At 30.5% G+C, this 22,078-nt stretch overlaps 1 protein-coding gene across 3 annotated transcripts in view; it reads left to right on the top strand.

Annotated features, from left to right (window-relative positions):
* Positions 1-22,078, top strand: part of Cdk8 (cyclin-dependent kinase 8) — a 69,147-nt gene that overhangs the window by 10,243 nt on the left and 36,826 nt on the right. For all 3 annotated transcript variants that reach the window (XM_035369075.2, XM_035369076.2, XM_085812556.1), the window contains 6 exons: positions 5,924-5,999; positions 10,442-10,552; positions 10,869-11,009; positions 11,443-11,500; positions 16,466-16,597; positions 19,958-20,101. In XM_035369075.2, the coding sequence (XP_035224966.1) occupies positions 5,924-5,999; positions 10,442-10,552; positions 10,869-11,009; positions 11,443-11,500; positions 16,466-16,597; positions 19,958-20,101 (662 nt within the window). The remainder of the gene's footprint in view (positions 1-5,923; positions 6,000-10,441; positions 10,553-10,868; positions 11,010-11,442; positions 11,501-16,465; positions 16,598-19,957; positions 20,102-22,078) is intronic.

Below are 22,078 nucleotides of genomic sequence, written 5' to 3'. Positions count from 1 at the left end.
ACATCAAAAATATTTAACAAGAATCCATGTACACAGCGATATGTTTTAACTTTAAAAAAATCTACGAATTGCACAATCTAGGCAGCGAAAGAATCTATAAACTACGCACACCTCGCTTTAATAAATTAACATAACAACGATAAATTTCAAAGAATACCATGTACACAGCATTCTGTTTAAACTAAAAAAAAAATCTACGAATTGCACAATCTAGACATTGTGCACAAATCAGCAAAATAAACTAAAATAAATTAGAAACAATTCAAAAAGAGCACTAACAACAGAAGTTCATGGTAAAAAAACAATGAACATAACGTTCTACAAAATAAAAACAATAAAATAAAATGCACTAACCATAATGAATGCTTCTTCGAACAGCAGAAATATCACCAATAACACAACGTCTGTGAACAAAAGTACCACGATTTTGCTATATCACGTGTCTTTCTGCAATTAAAAATTTCAAAAGTAATGATAAAAACTTCCTCCAAAGTTAATTTACTACATGAAAACCCCAATCCAAATCTTGAACATTGCTGACAGCCCCATACTTTACCAGCAAACATTTCACTGCAAACCCACACAAGTCTATTAGAAATGCCATTCTTCGTCTGAGTTCTCATATCAGCTCCATATTTCGGACACGCCAAACTCCGTTTTAAAAGCCCTGACTCCCACAGAAATTCCAAAAATATGCTTCAATCAACATAAACACACCAGTTAACAAAAGACTCGTTAACAACTCCAACATAATACCTTTTAATACTAAATTTACTCTAAAATACACAACTGAAATCTTGTCACCATGTCTCTCATTGTAACATAGGCTATTTCAAAACATGCATAACACGAACCAATGAGCAAATAAAACCACTGCAGCAAAAGAGTAAGTTTCAACGTCAAAAGGGTTGCCAAAACACGCTATTGTGCCAAAAAACTGTGCAGAACACATTTGGCGACGTTAGGGCATATATAAGAGTTGAGCCATTTATTTTAATATTTAGACTTATTTTATTTATTTAGTCTTATTTTGGTCGACAGATGACATCACAGCAAGTGATAAAATGTATATTCCTGATGATATCTATGATGCTGAAAGTAATTTTAGTTGTTTTGAAGACGATAACAGTGAAATGGATTGCTGTTTCTTGGACTTATCTCCAGGCAGTGAAATTGAAAGTGATTAGATGACCATCCAAAATGTTTTGCAGTGGTGCAAACTGGATGTGATAAATATTTCACCATCTCCTTTTTTTTTGACAGTCCAGGAGTAACCGTGAATATGAGAAATAATGCAACTATTTTGAGTATAATAGTATTGAGTATATTCATTAATATACATACTTTAGATTTATATTCTACAAAACAGGGTTTCTTAAAGGGGGTCGCGGGACCTGCAGCTGGGAGTCACCAAAAATTTTAGCAGTTTTGATATTTCTTTAACTTATTATAGTAATTTTACAGTTACCAAATATTTTTACACAATGCATCTGAAAATAGATAAAGATAAGACAATGTAGACAAAGGAAAAAAATGAAAATCTTTTGATGCATTCTTTTTATAATATAAACGTTCATTTTCCTTGCTTTGCACATGACACTGTCAAATTCATCTGTTATTTATATAAAATTTTCACATTGTTCTATGTCTTAAAATTAATTACCTAAAACTGCAATAGTATATTACAGTACAAACAAAAAAATTGACAGTTTCATTCACACGTAGCTCAGATTTGCACAATCCTTATGGGGTCTCACAAAATTTTTGTAAATATTATGGGGTCCTGGGGGTCGCAAATGGAAAAAGTTTTAAGAAACCCTGCTATAAAAGATGCTAAAGTCATAGCTAACACTGGAAGTAATAAATAAAGCAGGCAACTCATAATATCACAATGTCCTTTATTTCATAATATCGTAAAAACTGGCATCAAAACAGTTCACAGAATGCAAATTATAAAATTACATCATAACAATAAGGCTTACTACATTCTATTGATTGCATTATTGGTATCCTAAAATTCACAATTCTAAATACATTAAAAACAACTTCTTGCCTTTTTTTCAAAATAAGTCTTACAACTTTAGATTTCATTTTAAATTGTATAGCGAATCTTTGCCATCCTGAGTTTTAAAATAAAAAGTAATTAAATTTTTTAAATATAATTTCCAGTGATTTTTAGCTCAGAAGGGCTATTAATTTCCTTTTGGCATTTTGCATTGAAAACTTTAAAAGGCTGTATCACTTTTCAAATTGCTGCCACCAAATATTATCGCCCGGTGTTATATTTAAAGAAATTAAATAATGAAGAATCTGTATGAATGTATGTATTGTGATAAAACAACCATCAAACCATCACCTAGAGCAATCAAATTTTGAATAATATAATCCTCTACTCGAATATGGGTATCTGGAAGCCCTAATTTGGAATTTGTTTTATTATCTGTTTCATATTTTGTAAAACTTCTCAAATTTTTATTAACAAACTCGACGATTTCAAAGCGAGCAATGGCATAAATGTCGGGTAGGGGGAAACATTTTTATCTCCAGCGCATGAGACTTTGTATTTAATAAATAAAGTTAACACACAAAATGTTTAAAAAAAAAAAAAAAAAAAAAAAAAAAAAAAAAAAAAAAGGCCCATTCAAGCATAATATAAAATCTGAAAGCTTTCAGATTTTTTCCCATTTACTTATGTCTTTTTAAATATTGAATTAGTATTTTCATATGTTAGCAGTTCATATAAACTTTGTGAATAAACAGGTCTGAGAAGCAAAAAAATTCACCAAAGATTTGAACCTTTTGTACAACTCCAAGCAGTAATAATTTTTTCAGGTGTAGGTATCCTGAGAAAATCTGGATATTTTCACCAATTTTTCTTTCAGATATAAATAGTATAGTGAATAAAAAAATAGTAACACATAGAACTCTGTAAAAATAAAAATTGATCGTAATGGGTGCATAAATATGTTTGTAAAGGAAACATTGGTCAGCTACTTCACACAATTTTTTCTCTTCACCTTTTCGGATATCAGATTGTAATCTAAATAATATAAAGTAGATCTGTGTTTGTGAGTGTGCCCCAGCACCTGGTAAAGTAACTTAAACTCCAGTTGGCACTTTTAGTGAGATTTTTTAAAAAGATCACCAAACTACTGATATTTATCGTAAGTCTGTAAGTGTATTTCCTTTTGATATGTTGCTAATGTTTACGTTATTAACATATCAAAAGGAAATACACTTTAGCAGTTTAAAATGTAAATTTCCATTCTTAAATGAAGATTATGTAATATATTACATAAACAACATAAAATAAAACATTTAATTTTTTTTAAGAAATTTTTCTGTAATTTTTTTGCACCATTGTTCTTGTGCGCATAATGATCTATTTTCACTAAAAAAAAAAAAAAAAATCAAAAAAATCAAATTGCACCCTGGCCATGATCATGACAGTATAATAGAAGTTGAAATTTCAACATGCCTTCTAATAAAACACTCCAATGTTTTGAAAATGAGTATTCTTAAAATTATTGTTTTCACCACTTAAAAATAACAAATATCAATCAAAAAGTGAACACATACCAAGAGAGAGAAATATCCCACAATCTGATTGATTTTAGTAGAAAAGAGAAAGTACTTTCTAATTATTGGACCTTCCCGAAAAGTCTACAGCTATTAACGACTATTTTTTCAATGAGCTATGATGCAAAAGACTAGCCATTTTCGAAAATGGGACACATTAAGAATTTCATAAAATGACATTTAATTACAAAATTTAGAATGCAGAAAACATTTAGCTTTTCTATTACACTGTTCTTCCCGCTACACAGTGATCTACTTTACATCAGGGAGTTGCAAAAACTTGGCATCATGCGCAGTTTGACCCTGCACATACTGTTCATTTCTCCCCAAGTGTACAAGGATTTGTTTTCACTTAAAATGAGAGACTTGCATGAATTTAGCATTGTGCATGTTTATGTTCATATACACACAACAATCAGCATTTGTACGGTACTTTTAAATTCCTTAAATTCTGAGGCGTATTCAAATAATTTTTGGTCCTTTAAAGTCCTTAATTTCATCAAAATCAGCTAAAGATCTCTCATTTCTCCCTATTTTTTTAACTACCATTCTGATGATGTATTGACAAATATGTAGTTGATGGATTAATTTTAGTTCTTTCTTTCTTCTTAATATAAAAGGTGGATATTCTAGTTTTAGTCATGAGGCCCTACCTCAGTTAAAGCATAAACATTTCATTTTTTTTTTTTTTTTTTTTTTTTTTTTTTTTCCCAAATGAAGAGTTAATAAGATATTACATAAAAAATTTCATTCATTATTTCAAACTTCATTCAAATCATTTTCCTTTTGGGTGATAGATCTTTATCGTGCAGTGCTAAATTTAGCATCTCGTCAACATTTTAGCAGTTTCAAGATTTTGTATACAAATTTTTTTATTTGGAGATTAGTGAATTTTTTGACAATTTTCTTTTACAAACATAACATTAATAAATATAATAATAATATATTTAAATTATATTTAAGAAATAATATTAAAACATTTTTATTTTCTCCTACCATATTTTAAAGTGGCATTGCTTTCCATTTTGGTGACTTAAAAATATTTTGATTCTGAAAAATAAAATAGATAATAAGTGCTATAAAGCACAGTTTCCAAAACACTTCTTAGAAAAAGAAAAAATGCTACTGTAAGTATTTAAAAATGAATTTCATTTTTCTATTTTTTCATAAGAGATTTTTCCCATATATTTATTTTAGAATATTTTAATGCATGTTAGTTTTTTTTTTCCTTTAATTCACTTTTTACACTTTATGTTTTTGAATCCCCCCCCCCGAAAAAAAGCCTTCATTTGAGTGCAAGATTTATAGATCTGTAAGTCTGTAATGAATTTCTTATCTTACTGTAATGAATTTCTTATTCTTTCTTATCTTCTTATGAGAATTTTTAGAAGAACAGTGAAAACAAAATTATTTGAATTTCTTCTTTTGATTCGCAGGAGTCTTTCTGTAAATATTTTTATCTTCCCATTAAATACAAACATGGAAGCAATCAAAGAAAAAAAAAAAAAAAAAAAATGGAGAACGACAATTTCTTAAAAGGTTCATATATGTCTTGCTGCATATTTCAGTGCCTGCCGTAAATTCAAAAAATTTTGCGATCCTTAAATTTTGTTGGTCGGTGCTTCACTGAATTCTTAAAATTCTGGTGCCGCCCCTGACCTTATATTATTTCATATTTATTCTCAATACTTGTATTATTAAAGAAATAAGCAGTTTCTTTGATGCCTCCTAAGTACGAGCAGTTCTTTAGAATAACTGAAATCTTTAATTAAATCTGAAAATTCTAAAATGAAGATGAAACTTATTGAAGAAATTGATTTAATAAAAAGAGGGAAAATTATTCTTCAAAGGTACATTCCTGAAATATTATCAAATTAGGAGATTAAGCAGAGATTAGTGAGAACATTGATTTGTTTATTGAGACAAATTAAATAAAAAAAGATGCTAAAGAGAAGAAAATTTATGTAATTTAACTAAAATATGTGGAAAATTTTCAAATTAAAAAGACTTGTAAACATTTTGTTACTAATACAAAACGTAAATGTTTTTTCCTTTTATATACTACTATCATTTTAGAATCAATATAATAAATTACAACAACTGTAAAATGTTCTTAGTGCTTTTTAATGGAAATTTTTTAAAAATTTAAAAAAAAAAGGGGGGTGTTATTTAATAATAGAGGTATATGTTACATACATATTAGCATGTCTAAACTGTATAGTTAGTCAAACATAAAAATCTGTTATTCTAAGAGCTTTTTAAGATTTATATAAGCAGTTTTTAGTCTTTAAAATGTGCATGCTGTGAAATCTTATTTATGATCTATATATTTTTTTATTCTTAGATCTGATCCTAAAGACTATGCCTTGAAACAAATAGAAGGTACAGGAATATCAATGTCTGCTTGCAGAGAAATCGCAGTAAGTGCTACTTATGACATGTTTTGAGACTGGGAATAATTTTTAAATCATTATCACTTTTATTTCATTGGTATAAATCCTAAAATTTGACTTTTCTGTACATTAAAATAAATCATTAGTTCTATTACAGTGTTGCAATTAAAATGCTCTGTGATGTTATGTATTTCTTTTATACATATGTTCATGTTATGCTTTTTAATTTGTGTGTAAAATTTACTTGCTTTATTTTACACTTGAGAATATGTTTAATGCTATGCCTTTATTCAGGTTTTCGGGTATTACCTATTGATTTGGTTTCATTAGTAGACATTTGAATGTGAACCAAATTAATGCTAGTAATTGTTTCACATGCAATAAAACAATGGTAAAATTTTCTTGGAATAAATAATTATAGTATTTATTTTTGATTCATTATAAGGCAATTATTGATTCTGAATATAAAACAGAAAAATATTGTTAAATAATATTTAATATTGATACAGTTTTAAGATTAAAGAAGCATTGTTTTTAGTTTTAATTTTAATACTTTGGCAGTTATTATATTTTGATAAGTAATGTAAAATATTGCATTAATACTTCTTATACTTCTTGTGAAAATATTATGATAAAATTATTTTTAAAGTATTTTGAAATATTCAAAAGCTATTAATATTAGAAATTGATTTATTTTCAGTTGTTGTAATACTGAGTACGTATTGCATGAGCTGGAGCGTTTAATTCATAGATTAATTTTTTTAATAATCTGATAAAGTTGAGCTAAAAAAAATCAGATATGAAATCAAGTTTTAACAAATTCTAAAGGTATATTAAGACACTATATATAAACACTAGATGGAATCCACATAAAGTGAAAAGAATTGCTTAGAAATGTACTAAAAAATTAGTACAGTACAAAGTTCGTTATTTGGACTCGTCGGGACTTTGGAGATTCCGGATTATAGATCATCAATTTAAATCTGATAAGATGGCATGCAGAAATTATACAATTAAAAATATGAAACCGTAATTTATGAAATAAAGAGCAGTTATGATCTAAAGGGTATCAAAATTTACAAAAGAAAAGCTTAATATTCATTTGTTTATTTTATTAAACATTTCTTTTAATGCAAGTTGTTTAAGTTGCTTCATTTTTTGTGCTAATATTTTTCTCTTTAATTCTATAAACAGACATAATTTCCTGTTCAGTTAGAAAGTTCCTATAATTGCTGTGTCGAGAATGCCAACTAACTTGTGAATCGAAATTTTTTCGTTTTCAGTAACCTCTCTGTCACTATTGGAAATGGTATTTTTTGGATCTAGAACCATACTACAGATCTCGCCATCCGTTGATTGAGGCATTGTTGTCGCAATGAAAAGCTTCTGTTATATCATCTTTATTTATTACCGCTTCTACACATTTCTTTACAAAATCCAATAACTGGAAAATTTCACCTTTGGTTTGCGTTGTTTTGACATAATTGAAAGTTCAAGCTTAATGTTTATAAAATTGCTCTAACAGTCTGCAAAAAAATAATAAGCCGGATCCAATTAGAAGATTAAGGAACAGCGCAATCTGCAACATTAACTGAAATGCCTTGGAATCAGTAAAGATAATTTTAGCCTAGCTTCAGTCCATTATACATTAAACATGCATGCGTAAAGCATACAAAAAAAAGTTTATGGCTTTGAGGTCCGGATTATAGATCACTCCGGATAATGGACGTCCAGATTATGGACTTTGTACTGTAGTATTTTTTTATGTTGAAGCACTGTTTAACAGTAAAGAGGCTGTTAAATAATATCAAATCAAAAAAATTTTTTTTTTTACTGCATTAGCATTGCTCATAATATCAGATTTAGAAATCTGTACATTTTAAAATTCAATGTCCTATTGTAGATCCTTGGTGACATCTGTATAAAGGCATTGAAATGCTCCACTCGATGAGTTCATCTAAATAAATGTAAATTTATTTCAGAATTTTCACTTCTTACATTTTTTAAAATTTTCCTTTTATGCAGTGTAAACAAATACAGTAGCTTCAGAATCATCTATGCTGGATTATCTACAGCCTGCCTTCACATTCAGATTATGAATACCTGAAGGTTTTGAACAGAAATCTCTTGACTCCCTGAAGGCAAATAGCCCTTGCATACTTGATTATATTTAAACCTGAAATAATAAAAAAAAATATTAGACAAAAATAAAGTCTGGAAAGGCTCAGATTTAAATAGTTGCCCAAAAGGCTAAGGTTTTTCTATGCTTCCTCTGAAGGCGTAGTTACCAGTTTGTTGCACTCACTTCTGCTAACCCATTTCTTTTTGTCTTTTTAGCTTTATTATTAAGCATAATTTTCTCTTATGCCATATAAAATTCAACAGCAAAATTACAAAAATTTTAAAAGTAGAATGTGTCTAGAATACCCGAAGAAGGGTTAAGTGTTGCCATAAATGTTTCTATTTTTGTAGTATTTTCTCAGTTTATCATATCAATGTATAGTTTGCTTAGAAAGGTAGTTTTCAAAATTCTTTTTGTCTTTGTATTATTAAAGTTTTGTGTGTTAAATTTATTAATTAAATATATTCTTTGCACTTAAGCCACATAAAATTAAATTGAATGGCAAAATCACAAAATATTTGAAAACAGCATATCTTTAGAATTTCCGATATACAGTCTCGTGCACTGTAGATAACGATGTTTTAATCCATATAGTGTTGCTACTGCTTGCTTTCAAATCATTGAGTTTGTTAAAAATTCACTAAAGATTTTACAAAGCACGAATTAAATATTCAAAATTGAAAATTTGGGCTTTCAGATGTGCATGTTTGGATGTAGGACTATGCTATTCAAAATTATGATCCTAGGTACCATTGTGTTTTCACAGTGTGAGAAACATACATACATTCATGCATTTCTTTAAAAGTAACACAACGCGATAATATTTCATGGCAACAATTTGACATGGATTCAGACATTTAAAGTTATACGCCTCCAAATCTTGTTTCAAGACTAATAGCCCATCCAGGCTTTAAAAGAAAAAAAAAATTGAATATAACAATCATTGACACCTAAACAGAACTGAGAATTGTCTTTGAAAATGGTGTGGTGCTATTTTGTTGATGGGAAGTTTCTCCGTATTGCTGCCATTCTTGACAATGTCATAGAGTTGACAGAAGATAAATCAAGGGACAATAATCATTCAAGGATATTTCAAGCAGCTATTTTTTCACTTCTCCCAATTGCAAAAGCTAACATTAATATTTTATTACTTTTTTTTTTCTTGTGGGAGGTATTTTATATGGATCGCAACTTTGAATGCAGTGATTCCACAATCAGGCCAGTTCTATTGGTAAACTAACTCTTCAGCTTGCTTGTGTTAAAAGTAAGGTATTTATGTATCGTCCTATCAACCATGAAATTGTCCCCAAACAACACAACGTAGCACTAGCTACGGATGAGCATAATGTAACAGTGCACTTACCTCCGCTTTAGTTTCATGTAACCCAGTTGATTCTCGGTAAGTCAGCTTTAGATTTTATGAGCAAGGGTATGAAATAACTGTTAATGCTATACTTTTTTCTTGTATTTTGAAAGAAATGATTAAAAGTTAGAATCTGCCCTTTACAGAACAGTAAGAAATGGATTATTTTATAGAATTATTTATGAGAACTTACTATAAAAAAGTGTTTATTAATGGACACTATATGGTCATTTGAATATGTAATTGATTGGAACATATATTTACAGGAAGTTTGTATTCATAGCATTCTAAACAGACCTTTCGGTAAAATTGGGGGTGGGCTGCTATTAAAATAATAGAAACAGATAAAAGTCAATTTATGAAGTATAAAAATGAAGCTGAACACTGAAAGCTTCTTTATTAAAAAAAAATTTTAAAAAAGGGGGGGCAGGATTCTATGGGACAATTGGCAAAAATTCAGTCGAGATAAGGCAAAAGTACCAAAAGTAATTTCAGAGGAGATAAATTTAGTTTGGAATTGTACTTTCTGTTTCATCTGCAGCTTTGTACTTTCTGTTCATCTGCAGCTTTTTACATCAGTTTACATTAAATTGCAATAATTATCTTTTTTAAAAATTATTTATTCATTAATTTTGATAAAAATGCGGAAATATAAAGTGTTTTGGTAACTAAGATGTCCTTCGAAAATTTCATGTACCATTTTCATTTTGTTATAATTCAAGTTATTGTGTCTTGTTGTGTAATAAAGATGCAAAATGGTACATTTGATAAATTCTTTTGTAAATCATACTTATTTTGATGACTTTTAATTAGATCATTATATTTTTTCATGTGTTAATATTCTGCATTTACAGGCAAAAGAGTGTGCTGGCTTCATTATTTTGTATTTGTATCTTGTTCTGCATTTTTATACTTTTACTTTTCTAATGATGAAGAATGTATGTGTTTGTAATAGTTTGATTTATATTCAATTATTATTTTTAGCTGCTTAGGGAATTAAAACATCCAAATGTGATAAGCCTTCAAAGGGTTTTTCTTTCTCATACGGATAGAAAAGTTTGGCTGCTTTTTGATTATGCTGAACATGACTTGTGGGTATGTATTATTTATTTCATGTATAATTATTCTCCTAACAATTATGATTGGTTTTTTACATCAGAATCAATCACGTAAACATGTTTTTTTTTTTTTTTTTTTTTTTTTTCAAAATTTCCTAAATAGTAATTTCTTTAACAGTTCTTAGGTTTTACACGAGAATAAAACCAGTTCTAACTTTCTTTTATCTAAGTCATTTGGTATTATTTAAATTCATAAGTTACTAATTTTATCCTTTTTGTTATACTAAAACATAAATTTTCAATCAGTATTCTAAAATAAATTACTTTACTGATTATCAAGTGTTTCTTTTCAGCATATAATTAAATTTCACAGGGCTGCTAAAGCCAACAAAAAGCCAGTATTAGTGCCAAAAGGTATGGTGAAATCTCTTTTATACCAGATTTTGGATGGAATCCATTATCTACATTCAAACTGGGTTCTACATAGAGATCTGGTAAGTAAATTTAAGCTCTTTTTCTGTTTAAATACAGGTATAACCTGCTTTACAAAATTCTCTTTTGTAAAAAATTTGATTTGTACTTTTGTTCAATTAATTCAAAGAAAGCCATGGAGGGTTTTGTTCTGTTATGAAGAAAGGGCAAAAATATTATTATGGTGTGTTTATTTTTACTCAATGATAAAATTATGTCCAATTATTATGTAATAATTTAAAGCAGTTTTCACATGTTTGATTTTCAGCAAAATGTTAAATTGTAGGAAAATAAATACTTACAATTCCATTTAAGTGCACCATCATGCAAAAGCTAACTATGTTAATATTTAAACATATATTTAAATAAAATTAATCCTCCCTGAAAAGGTGAAAATAAATTATATAATTTTACCTCATACGATTTCACATTCAATTCATCTTCTGTTTATTTTAGAAACCTGCTAATATATTAGTCATGGGAGAAGGACCAGAAAGAGGAAGAGTAAAAATAGGTATGCTTTTCTCTTCCCTTTTACTCGTTCACTTTAATATGCTTTCATTTATTATATTTGGATTTTTTAAAAGTAATCAAAGCGCATTCTTTTTTTTACACAGTTATTACCATATTTCTTTATGTATCACCCCAGCTTTTTAGCACTATGTTCGTATAATTTTAGAAACATATGCATAACTTTGCCCCTCATCTATTGTACATAGTTTCCCCTCTGAGGGTTACAATTTGTTTCTCTTGATTGCTTTTATTTATATTCAGTATATACTCAATACATATTTGCATTTTTGTATTTTCATTTCATCCATTTTATTTTCCCTCGCATTTATTATTGAAACTTATTTTGTGCAGATTTTTCATAAAGCTATCCAAGCATGGCAGATGTTCTCGTACTTCAGAAACTTTCCAAAAGTGGGATTTCAATTTACGAGGGCTATCCAGAAAGTAGATTACGTTTTGGAATAAAAAAATAAACAAAGTATAGGAAACAAATTTTATTATATACAGATGAAAGCCACACTCAAATACTACTTTTCTACATAGTCACCATACAAATTAAGGCATTTATCGTAGCGATGTACGAGCTTGGAAATTCCTTCGTCGAAAAATTCGGCCGCCTGCGCCTTCAACCACTTCGTTACCTCTTCTTGCAGCTGTGCGTCGTCATCAAAACGCTGCATAGCCAGCCACTTCTTCATTGCTGGGAATAGGTGGAAGTCGCTCGGTGCCAGGTCGGGACTGTACGGCGGATGAGGAAACAACTCCCACTTAAAAGATTCAAGAACTTTACGAGTGACATTTGCCGTGTGGGGCCGGGCGTTGTCGTGAATCAACAAGATCTTAGAGCTCAACATTCCTCTGCGCTTGTTTTGAATTGCTCTTCTGAGTTTTTGGAGAGTTTGGCAATACCTTTGAGAGTTTATTGTAGTGCCTCTTTCCAGGAAGTCCACCAAAATTACACCTTTTCTGTCCCAAAAAACAGTCGCCATCATCTTCCTTGCCGACATTGTTTGCATGCATTTCTTGGGTTTTTGGGGAGAACTTGTGTGCCCTCACTGCATTGATTGCAATTTCGTTTCACAGTTCACATGTTTCACCCATGTTTCGTCACCAGTAACGATGCGATCGAGTAAAGAGTCACCATCCTTATGGTAAGCGTCCAAAAAGTTCAACGCTGCAGCCATTCGCTGATTTTTGTGGTCCTCTGTCAAGATTTTTGGAATCCATCTTGCACAAAACTTGTGGTAACCAAGCTTTTCGCTGATGATTTCGTGCAACAAACTTCGCGAAATTTGTGGAAAACTCAAAGAAAGTTCCGTTATTGTGAAATTTCGATTTTCATGGACTTTAGCATCGACTTTTTCGAGAAGTTCGGCGGTCACTATGCTGGGTCTCCCACTTCGATCTTCGTCGTGAGCATTGGTTCGGCCATTTTGAAATCTTATGACCCACTGACGCACTCCACCTTCAGTGATAATGTTGTCCCCATACACTTCACGAAGCTGCCGATAGATTTCTATCGGTTTACAGTTTTTTGCAGTCAGAAACCTTATTACTGAGCGCACCTCGCAGCTCGCGGGATTTTCAATTAACGCAGACATTTCAAACCGTCACAGTATCTGAACGGAGCACAGCACGAACCTCTCACTAGCACGGCTAGATGCAGACTGAGCTGCGCAACGCTCTGACCCCAAGATGGCCGCGCTAGCCCCGCCCCTAGCGGACACAGACGGAAACGTAATCTACTTCCTGGATGGCCCTCGTATTTCTGTTGTTTATGTCATGGCTCATTGTAGTCTTATCTCCTGCTGATGTGTATGATCCTACAAAATTTGGGTCTTTTGTTTGTCCCCTCTTCTCTTTCATTCCTTCAGTGTCCTTCTTGAGAACTGCATTCAGGACTCATTCACTTGATGTGCCCTTTAGGGCTTATTGTTGTTGACTAATGCTCACTGACTTATAGTCAGCCTAACAAAATTCCTCATGGCAAGGAATGCAAGTTATGCTTGCCATTGGCAACAGCCTTGAGCACCTTACAGGTGATAGTGTGATTTAGCTCAGTTCCCCCCCCCCAATTTTGGTGGAGAGCTCCCCGGGGGTATGTGTCTGAGGGTCTCTCTCTCCCTACCATCAACATCTCCAGAGGACTTTTGGCTCGCCACATACTTAGAGTGCCCCCATGCCACATGGTCGCTGTACATTTACAAACATCCATACCTTCTCTGAGACTCGAACCTGGGCTCTTCGGCACAGCAGTCAGTGACTCTAACCACTATACTGGTTGGGCAGCTTTTCAAACCCTCCCTTTCGGGGAAGCCCAGGGTGATTTGATTTTGCTTATAACATATGAAATGCTATGCTGCTGTTGAAACTGGAAGGATTGCAGCAAAATTAGCAAGTCCTGTAATTTTCATATTACTTTTATGGGTAATTAAAAGAACAATAGTAGGATTAATGTATTGCTGTGGTACAATAGTCAGTACATTCAACTGGCAGTTATATAACTCTAATTTAATTCCCAGCAAGAAAGTACTGATTTTTCTAGATTTCTTGCTTTAAAAAATACAGTTTTAGCTGCTATTGTACAATTTAAGAATTTGGTATCATATCCAGTTTCTTTTGGTGATGTAAATTTTTCTTAAAGTGTATTTGGTACTTTGTAGAGATATCGGTTGGATTCTAAGTCACTAATGGAATTTGGCATATATTCTCAGTTGTTTTTAACTATTAAAAAGTAATTATTTTCATCCTACTTCAGATAAAAATGACATATGCAGGTTCTCTCTTGTCCTACAATTTGAATGGACTGTACATGATAATTTTCATTTTGTAATGAATTATATAATATATAATACATAGTTATTATGTATAATAACTATAATAATAAATAGTTAATAATGACATGCATAATATAACTACAATAATACATAGTTATTATGTATAATTAACTGTATGTATGTTGTAACTATGCTGAATTATTATAATTTTTATTTTATAATGATTATATAATGATCTAAATAGTTGTGGCATATTGTTTGAGTGCAATGTTAAAAATGGAGAACTTAAAGTTCATTATCATCATGTTCTGTATTTATTTTTTAAAAAAAGCAAAAAAATGTTAGTCTGCCAGCTCATAAAATTTGTGCTATGTTTGTGCATCAGAACAGACAAAGTGCTGTTCTGATGACACAGATTGAAGCTTGTTTGAGAAATTTAAGTGTGGAAATTTCAGCCTCAGAGATGAAGGCTGCTTCGAACGACCATTCTCTGTGAACAAGGACCTATTAAAAGAAGCGGTTTCTGATAATCCATGTTATACATTTCAAGAACTGTCAGGCAGACTAAATATTCCTAAAAGTACAATATATGATCTTTTGGAGAAGATTGGGTATCTGAACAGCTGCAATGTATGGGTAATCAATACTTTAACAGAGCAGAATATGCTTTCCTTGATTTTGGCATATGATTCTAAACTAAAAAATAAAGAAGCTTTTTTTAAAACAGCTTATTACTGGAAATGAGTTACTATAATGTTACGAGAAGTATACTATAATGTTACGAGAAGATTATGCAGTATGCCAAAAGAACCTCTTTTAATAACATCTCGGGGAGCTGCATCCTGAAAAAATAATGCTTTGTGTATGGTAACACTACAAAGGAACTGTGAAATGAATGTTGTTACCATCAGACAATAAATTTGGAAAAATACTGAAATCTAAGCAAGGTGTTCAGAACCAACTAATCACTAAAGTGTTATCTTCCATTATGACAATGCTGGGTCCCGTATTTCGATGAGTCTGAGTATGGCTGCAGTGTTTTGTGTCAGTCTCCGTATTCATGAGACCTTGCCTTCTTGGATTTTCATGTCTTCAGGTCACTTCAAAATTCACTGAACAGCTGGAGTTAACTTTTTTGGAGACTGTCAAGCAGCCTATCCGTAACTTTGTTACAAATAAACTTGTGGACCATCTTCTAAGAAGACAGAAAATTGATATGATGAACTAATGAAAATGGAAATAGGTATAGCAAAACTTAACATAATAGTGAAAAATCTAAAAAATTGGCTGCTTTTAAAAATTTTGTCATTTTACTGTTGAATTTTTTGTAGCATAAATGCTGGAAAGGCAAAATTTAATAAAAAAGTTAAAAAGACAAAAAAAAAAAAAAAAAATGCACTACCAGGAGCAAGTCCCAGAAAAGGTTGGTAAATTGCAGGTTCAGTGTGAGCATAAAAATCCTTAAGAAATCCTCTGTTGTAATATTAAAGTCTGAATCTTTTCATATCTTCTTTCCTTTCTTTTTTTTTTGGGGGGGGGGGAACCTGTAATTACAACATCTGGACTTGGATAATTTAACTTGATTGTGGCTGCACGTGGTAACTATATGATGCAGAGTAAAGGCCATGTAAAATCTGTTAGCTTAAACATCCTCTTCTAGAAAGTTTCTAGTTAGTGGCTGTGAAAGAATTTTGTGATTGTTGGATGCGTTGAGTTTGTAGTCATGCACATTGGTCTATACTTGATAAGTTGTAATAGAGGTCAAATGCTGCAATCTACTTTGCATAATAAAATTTCTTGCCTTTTTGTGGCTAAGAAATAAATTTTAAAATTTTCAGATCTTTGCTTAATAATTCAACACTATGAAATTTGAAATTTCTTGTAACATTCACAGCAGCAAAAAAAAAAAAAAAAAAAAAAAAAAAAAAAAGTATTATTTTTTTCATGTGAATCTAGTTTGTTTCAAATTAAGCATTAATTGGCTTTAAATATCTGTGCAATATACTACAACATGTAAAACGTTTAACTAGCTTCACTGAGAGATTTGTTGTACAACGACATATAGTGTTTTATTAAAATTTAAATGGTTCATAATTCTGTATTTTGTTTATACTGTTAAGTGTCATTGCAGGAGATTTAATAAAGAAAAGTAGTAATGAGATTTGATGTTTTTCCCTGCCTCCCTATAGCTGATATGGGCTTTGCACGACTCTTCAATTCTCCTCTAAAACCTCTTGCAGATCTGGATCCTGTGGTTGTCACATTTTGGTACAGAGCTCCTGAACTTCTACTTGGAGCAAGGCATTATACCAAAGCCATAGGTTGTATTCCATCATTTTATATGAAATTTACTATTTATTGTCCTCCAAATTATATTAGTGAAGCTAAAGACTTGCAAAATTGTTTTGGTGGTTTATGATTTAATGATTTAAGAATGCCATTCATCACAAATGGTTCCATTAATTAACAACCCATTAAATTTTTAATTATGTTAAATTTCAATTTCAAGTAGTTTTAAAAATATGAAAATTTTGCATACCAAATTATTGTATTATTGGTTATTTAAATGTATTGTATTGTTAAAATATTCTGATATCATACTGAAAATAATTTAAATGAAATTTGAATTGATTTAAAATTGAAATAATTTAAATAAAGTTTTAAAATACTGTTATAGATGATAGATATCTCTTTTTCATTTTATTTCTAGTGTATATGCTGTATATATTGGCAGCATATCAGTGGTAGAATCTATGTGTGAATGAATAGTAAAATAATTTCTTGTTGAAATCAATCATACTTGTTTTGTCATCTGGTATGAATTATGTAACTGAAGATGAGGTGCATAGCACACATATATAGATTACACCCAGTAATATGGTATAAAAATATGATGAATTTGGATGTGAAAACCCTAATAATTTTCTCACATACAGAAAATTATTGGAATATTGTAATCCTTGATCTCTCAGTTTTTGGTTAAATATGAGAAAAAAAAAAAAAAGACAACTTTTAAATGCACTTTAATGCCATCTTTATGTATTCTGCTGTCAAAAAAAAAAAAAAAAAAAAAAAAAAAAAAGGAAGAAAGAAAGAAAAAGAAAATAAATTTTGCCACTTGAGATCAATTTATTTTAACATGAAACATTTAATTTTTTTTAAACAGTAGCACATGTAAAGAATATGGTGACAAACAAAAATTATTATTTTTAATACACAGATTTAATACACAGAATTGTAATGTTTTCAATATTATTTTATAACCATTGGCATAGGAAGTGAAGTACTAAAAGTATCTACTTTACAAATGTGTAAAAATTATTTTCAAAATGTGAATATATTTTTACTTGGCATTGTTTGCCCTGTCATGAAGTTTCACTTTGATTGTAGTGTTAATTAGACATCTCCATTTTTAGTAGGATTACATTTGTTAATATTTGGTGTAGTAGTAATTTTAACCTATGATCCAGTTGATGGGAACTGTGTGAAGGGCACTCCGAAATAGTGTTAATAGCATGCTAGTGTTTGCCTTTGGGAAAATCTAAAATTTTACCATAATTGTGTAATGGACACAATTTTGGTTTCTTTGTGTGTATCACTTGGTGACATTGTATGCGTATGAGAATAAAGCGTATAATAAATAAATAGTGTAAACCAATTTTTATTATGTAATATTCTTCACTCAATTTATGAACAATTAGAGTAATATTTATTTTTCATTCACTGCAGTAGTCCCAACATTTCACATTCAACGATTGTTTCTTTCAAGACAAAATTATTTATTATGCTTAGTTTGCTGCAAATGTCACAATGGAAAAAATGAGATTATTTGAAATTCCCAGGTTAAAGTTTTGAGAGTAGTACAGTATTTTTGTTCTTTAAATAAACCTTCTATCCTTCATTTTTGATGATATCATAGTATCTATAGTATTCTGAGTATTCTGAGATTATAGTATTCTGAGAAAAAGTGATCTACTACCTGTCCTGTCAAGATGACCTGCTGCTCATGAACCATGATCAAAATGAATGAAGCTGATAATGTTGCCATGCTAAACCACACTAAAAGCCGCAATACGTACATATAAACTAATTATGTGTATGTACTTTAATTACAATACCAGATTGTTATACTAAATTGGTACTTATTTACTATCCATGTTTACCGTGAAATTGTTGCCAAGCAGTGTACTGAGTGCCAATTATGGGTAAGTGTGTTGTAACTACACACTCATAACATCTACACTTTTATCTGTTGTAACTCCATAAATTGAGGATAAGCATTTTTTTTAATAAACAGGTATATAAATTGTTATTGCTATAATTTTTTCTTGCATTTTGAAAAAAATAATAATTAAAATTCATGATCAGCCTTTTAGCAGTGGATTACTTTAAAAATTAGAGATGGGGAGGTTAGGGAATCTTTCCATCATAAAAATTTGTATGAATGGACACATTACGGTGGCCTGAATATGGCCAACAAAACAGTAATAGATTGAAATCGTCACCAGCGGGGAGTTTTTACTTCTAGTGCTCTAAACAGAGCTTACGGTAAAATCAGATGGTCTAACAAAACAGTAGAAATCAGAAAAGGCCTTTTTATGAAGTGTAGAAATGAAGTGGATTGGATATTGATTGTTTGTTAAATAAAGAGAAAGTTCCTTAAAAATTCCACAGGAATGATTGGTACAGTTTTGACGAGATCTCTGCCAACTTTCATGGTTTGATGGTATTTAGCTGTCATGGTTGATGAGATAATATGTAAGTACCATAAATTATACATCAGACGAATGTAGTAATGTGATCCTGAAGAGGACCCTCGATGATTGTTCTTTTACTTTAAATACATTAAAAAACTGGTTGGAGCAGTTCTATTTAGCATTTGTCAATCAAAGCTGTCTTATTTCACATTTGTCAGTAGTCATTATTTTACTGCTATAATTTGATATAAAACAACATTGGTAGTGATCCTTATTTTTCATTCGTACCGACACTGCAGTGTCTCTCAGTGTTACTTCACAGATTCACGTCCCGAAATTTGCTTCACAGATTGCCACCAAAGTTCAGCAAAGTGACAACCCAGCATCATGAATGTCATTCCTCTCATATTCTGTAGAATTTTTGTGTAAGATGACCCCGTAGACATTCTGCCATCTGAGTGTTAACATCACTAGCAGGATCATCAGAATTCATTAAATGGTGGAATGAAAATCCGTGTTCATATCCAGATCTTAACTTTCACTGATTTCTTTTGCCAGTGGGATAGGAGTGTTACACTGGTATAAGCAAGGTAAAAAAGAAAACCAGTCAAAATAAAATCATGTGATTCATACTCAAAGGGAAATACAGGATAAGGGACCTGTTGTAATAGATAGAGCTCAACTAGGTCATCTGCTGTGAGAATATCATAAACTATTTTACTAATTTATCATTCTGAATTTTAACTGTCTTTGTCTAACTTTATCTCAACATCGTTATTTATATTATTGTGGATAATATTTATGTATATATGTGTGTATATATAGAAATAAAATATTCATCCTAATTGAAATATCCATGTTTATTTAAATGCAAAATTTTACAAATTAAACATGATTTTGTGTTTTCCATTTACTTCTTAAAATTTGAATAAATAAAATTATTGTGTCATTCTTTTGTGAAAATTATGTATTTTATTTTATTAGATATATGGGCAATTGGATGCATATTTGCTGAATTGTTAACATCGGAGCCAATATTCCATTGTCGTCAGGAAGATATTAAGACTAGTAATCCATATCATCATGATCAGTTAGATAGGATATTCAATGTTATGGGTTTTCCTCAAGGTAATTAATTTTGGTGTAGCCATTTTTAATAAAAGTTTGTTTCAGTTGTATTAAAATTTAATTATTGACAGTACTTGTGTGTTACACTAGCCACAGTAAAAGAAAATCACTAAGGCAAATTGTGCACAGACATAACAACAGTATAATGGAAGTAAAGCATAAAAAATTTATATTTATTTCTTGCATATATCATCTTCAGTTTTGATGAACATATATTTGGAACTGCTGTTAATATGGTTTTGAAAACATTTACCTTTTTTGTATACTGGCGCATCATAAATTGCTAGGTATGGCTTGTGATTATGTCAAGCCTTAACTTGTTGCTTATTATTATGTTATTTTTCAGAACCCCGGTAGGTGCATTTCTTGATTCTTGATATTCTGTTTCCTTTTTCAATATAAAATTTCCTTTTCAGGGGTATGCTCGAGAATCGGCATAAGGGGAAATGTCGTTATGCAATTATTATGAAAGAAAAAGAAGCAAGGAGCAAACACTGTGCAATAAAATAAAATTGTTCAAAAGCTTTGCAGTTTTCAAACATTATTGTACAAAATATCATGGTAAAAAATAGAACATCAACAAATTGTATGATGATAATTAAATGATGAGAAAAGTGTCTTTCAAAATAGCAGTGGAATTTAATATAAATATAGCTAAAAATATACAAATAGATATTTTCACAACATTTTAATTAAGAAAATGCGAACATTTGTTTTCGAATTTTTCATAAGGTCTTTAATGCAAAAGTTCATTTATGAGCTGTTAATTACATTTTCTGGAATTTTTCCCCCCCCCCCCCCATAATCCCATTGGAAGGTATCTTTCATTGACAGAGAGTATGCAGATTAGGCAAAAGAAAAAAACGTTAATTTGGGCATAGATGGTTTCAGGGAAATCTTTTTTACTCCTGAAGAAAAGGAACTTGTATGTGATTACCCTGAAAATTGATAGTGTTTGAAAATATACATCAAACTGTGATTTTATTTTAAATGTTGATTAAAATCAAAACCAAGCTTTTGGGAATACTTTTGGTAATGTAAGTGCAAAGAAAACAATGCTTAATAATAAAATAAAGAGATGAAAAGGGGAAAAAAATGCCATAGCAGAAGTGAATGCAAGAGCAGACTGGTAAACTGCAAACTCAGCAAAAGTGTAAAAAATATTTACAAACTCTCTTAGATGATTGTTAAAATCTGATCTTTTTTTTTTTAATTATTATTATTGCTTTAGAATATCCATTTAAATAGTACATCAGAATGCTAATCAGAATTGAATTTTTACATTATGAAATAAACCATTTCATAATGTAAAAATTATTATTGCTGAATATTTAAAAGTTTCTTATGCCCTTGTACTTTTTTGAGTTGCCTGTTATCCATTGTTAGCCAGTACAATGTTAACATGTGTAATCAAAACTGTTGTCAGATCTGTAGGATGCTTTATGTAACTTTATGTGGATAAATATATGCATAACTAAAATAATTTTGCACCCCTCATTTAAATTGAATTTATTTGCATTTACTTAACAGCCATTTTTAATGACTTTATATCAGCTTATTGCAAGTACAGTTGTGTTTGCAAACTGTTTGAAAAAATGGTAAACCGCTGCCTTGGCTTTTACTTGAAAAAGAACAATCTACTTTCATCATATCAAAGTAGTTTCTGCAGAGGAAGAACGACTGTTGATAATCTACTTTTGGAAACTTCCATCCGTAAAGCCTTTGTCAATGTTAACATGTTAAAGAAAATCATCTGTCAAAAGAAATCATCTTGTCTTTTTTTTTTTTTTTCGTGACACTAAAAAAGTTTATGATAAGATATGGAAATATGGCATTTTGACGGATTTTCACGCTGGTGGCTTATATGGCAACCTGCTTGTTTTCATTCAAAATGTTTTGGAGGTTGGAACTTTTTAAATTTTAATTGGTTCTGCTTTTTCTGATAACTTTCAACAAGAAGAAAGAAGGAGAATTTGT

Source organism: Stegodyphus dumicola, chromosome 3, assembly GCF_044657685.1.
Source record: "Stegodyphus dumicola isolate Sdum_Otavi_A_Nest chromosome 3, ASM4465768v1".
Lineage (NCBI taxonomy): Eukaryota > Metazoa > Arthropoda > Arachnida > Araneae > Eresidae > Stegodyphus > Stegodyphus dumicola.
The sequence above is the reverse complement of the archived record's forward strand: the minus strand, read 5'-3'. Positions and strand labels throughout refer to the sequence as shown.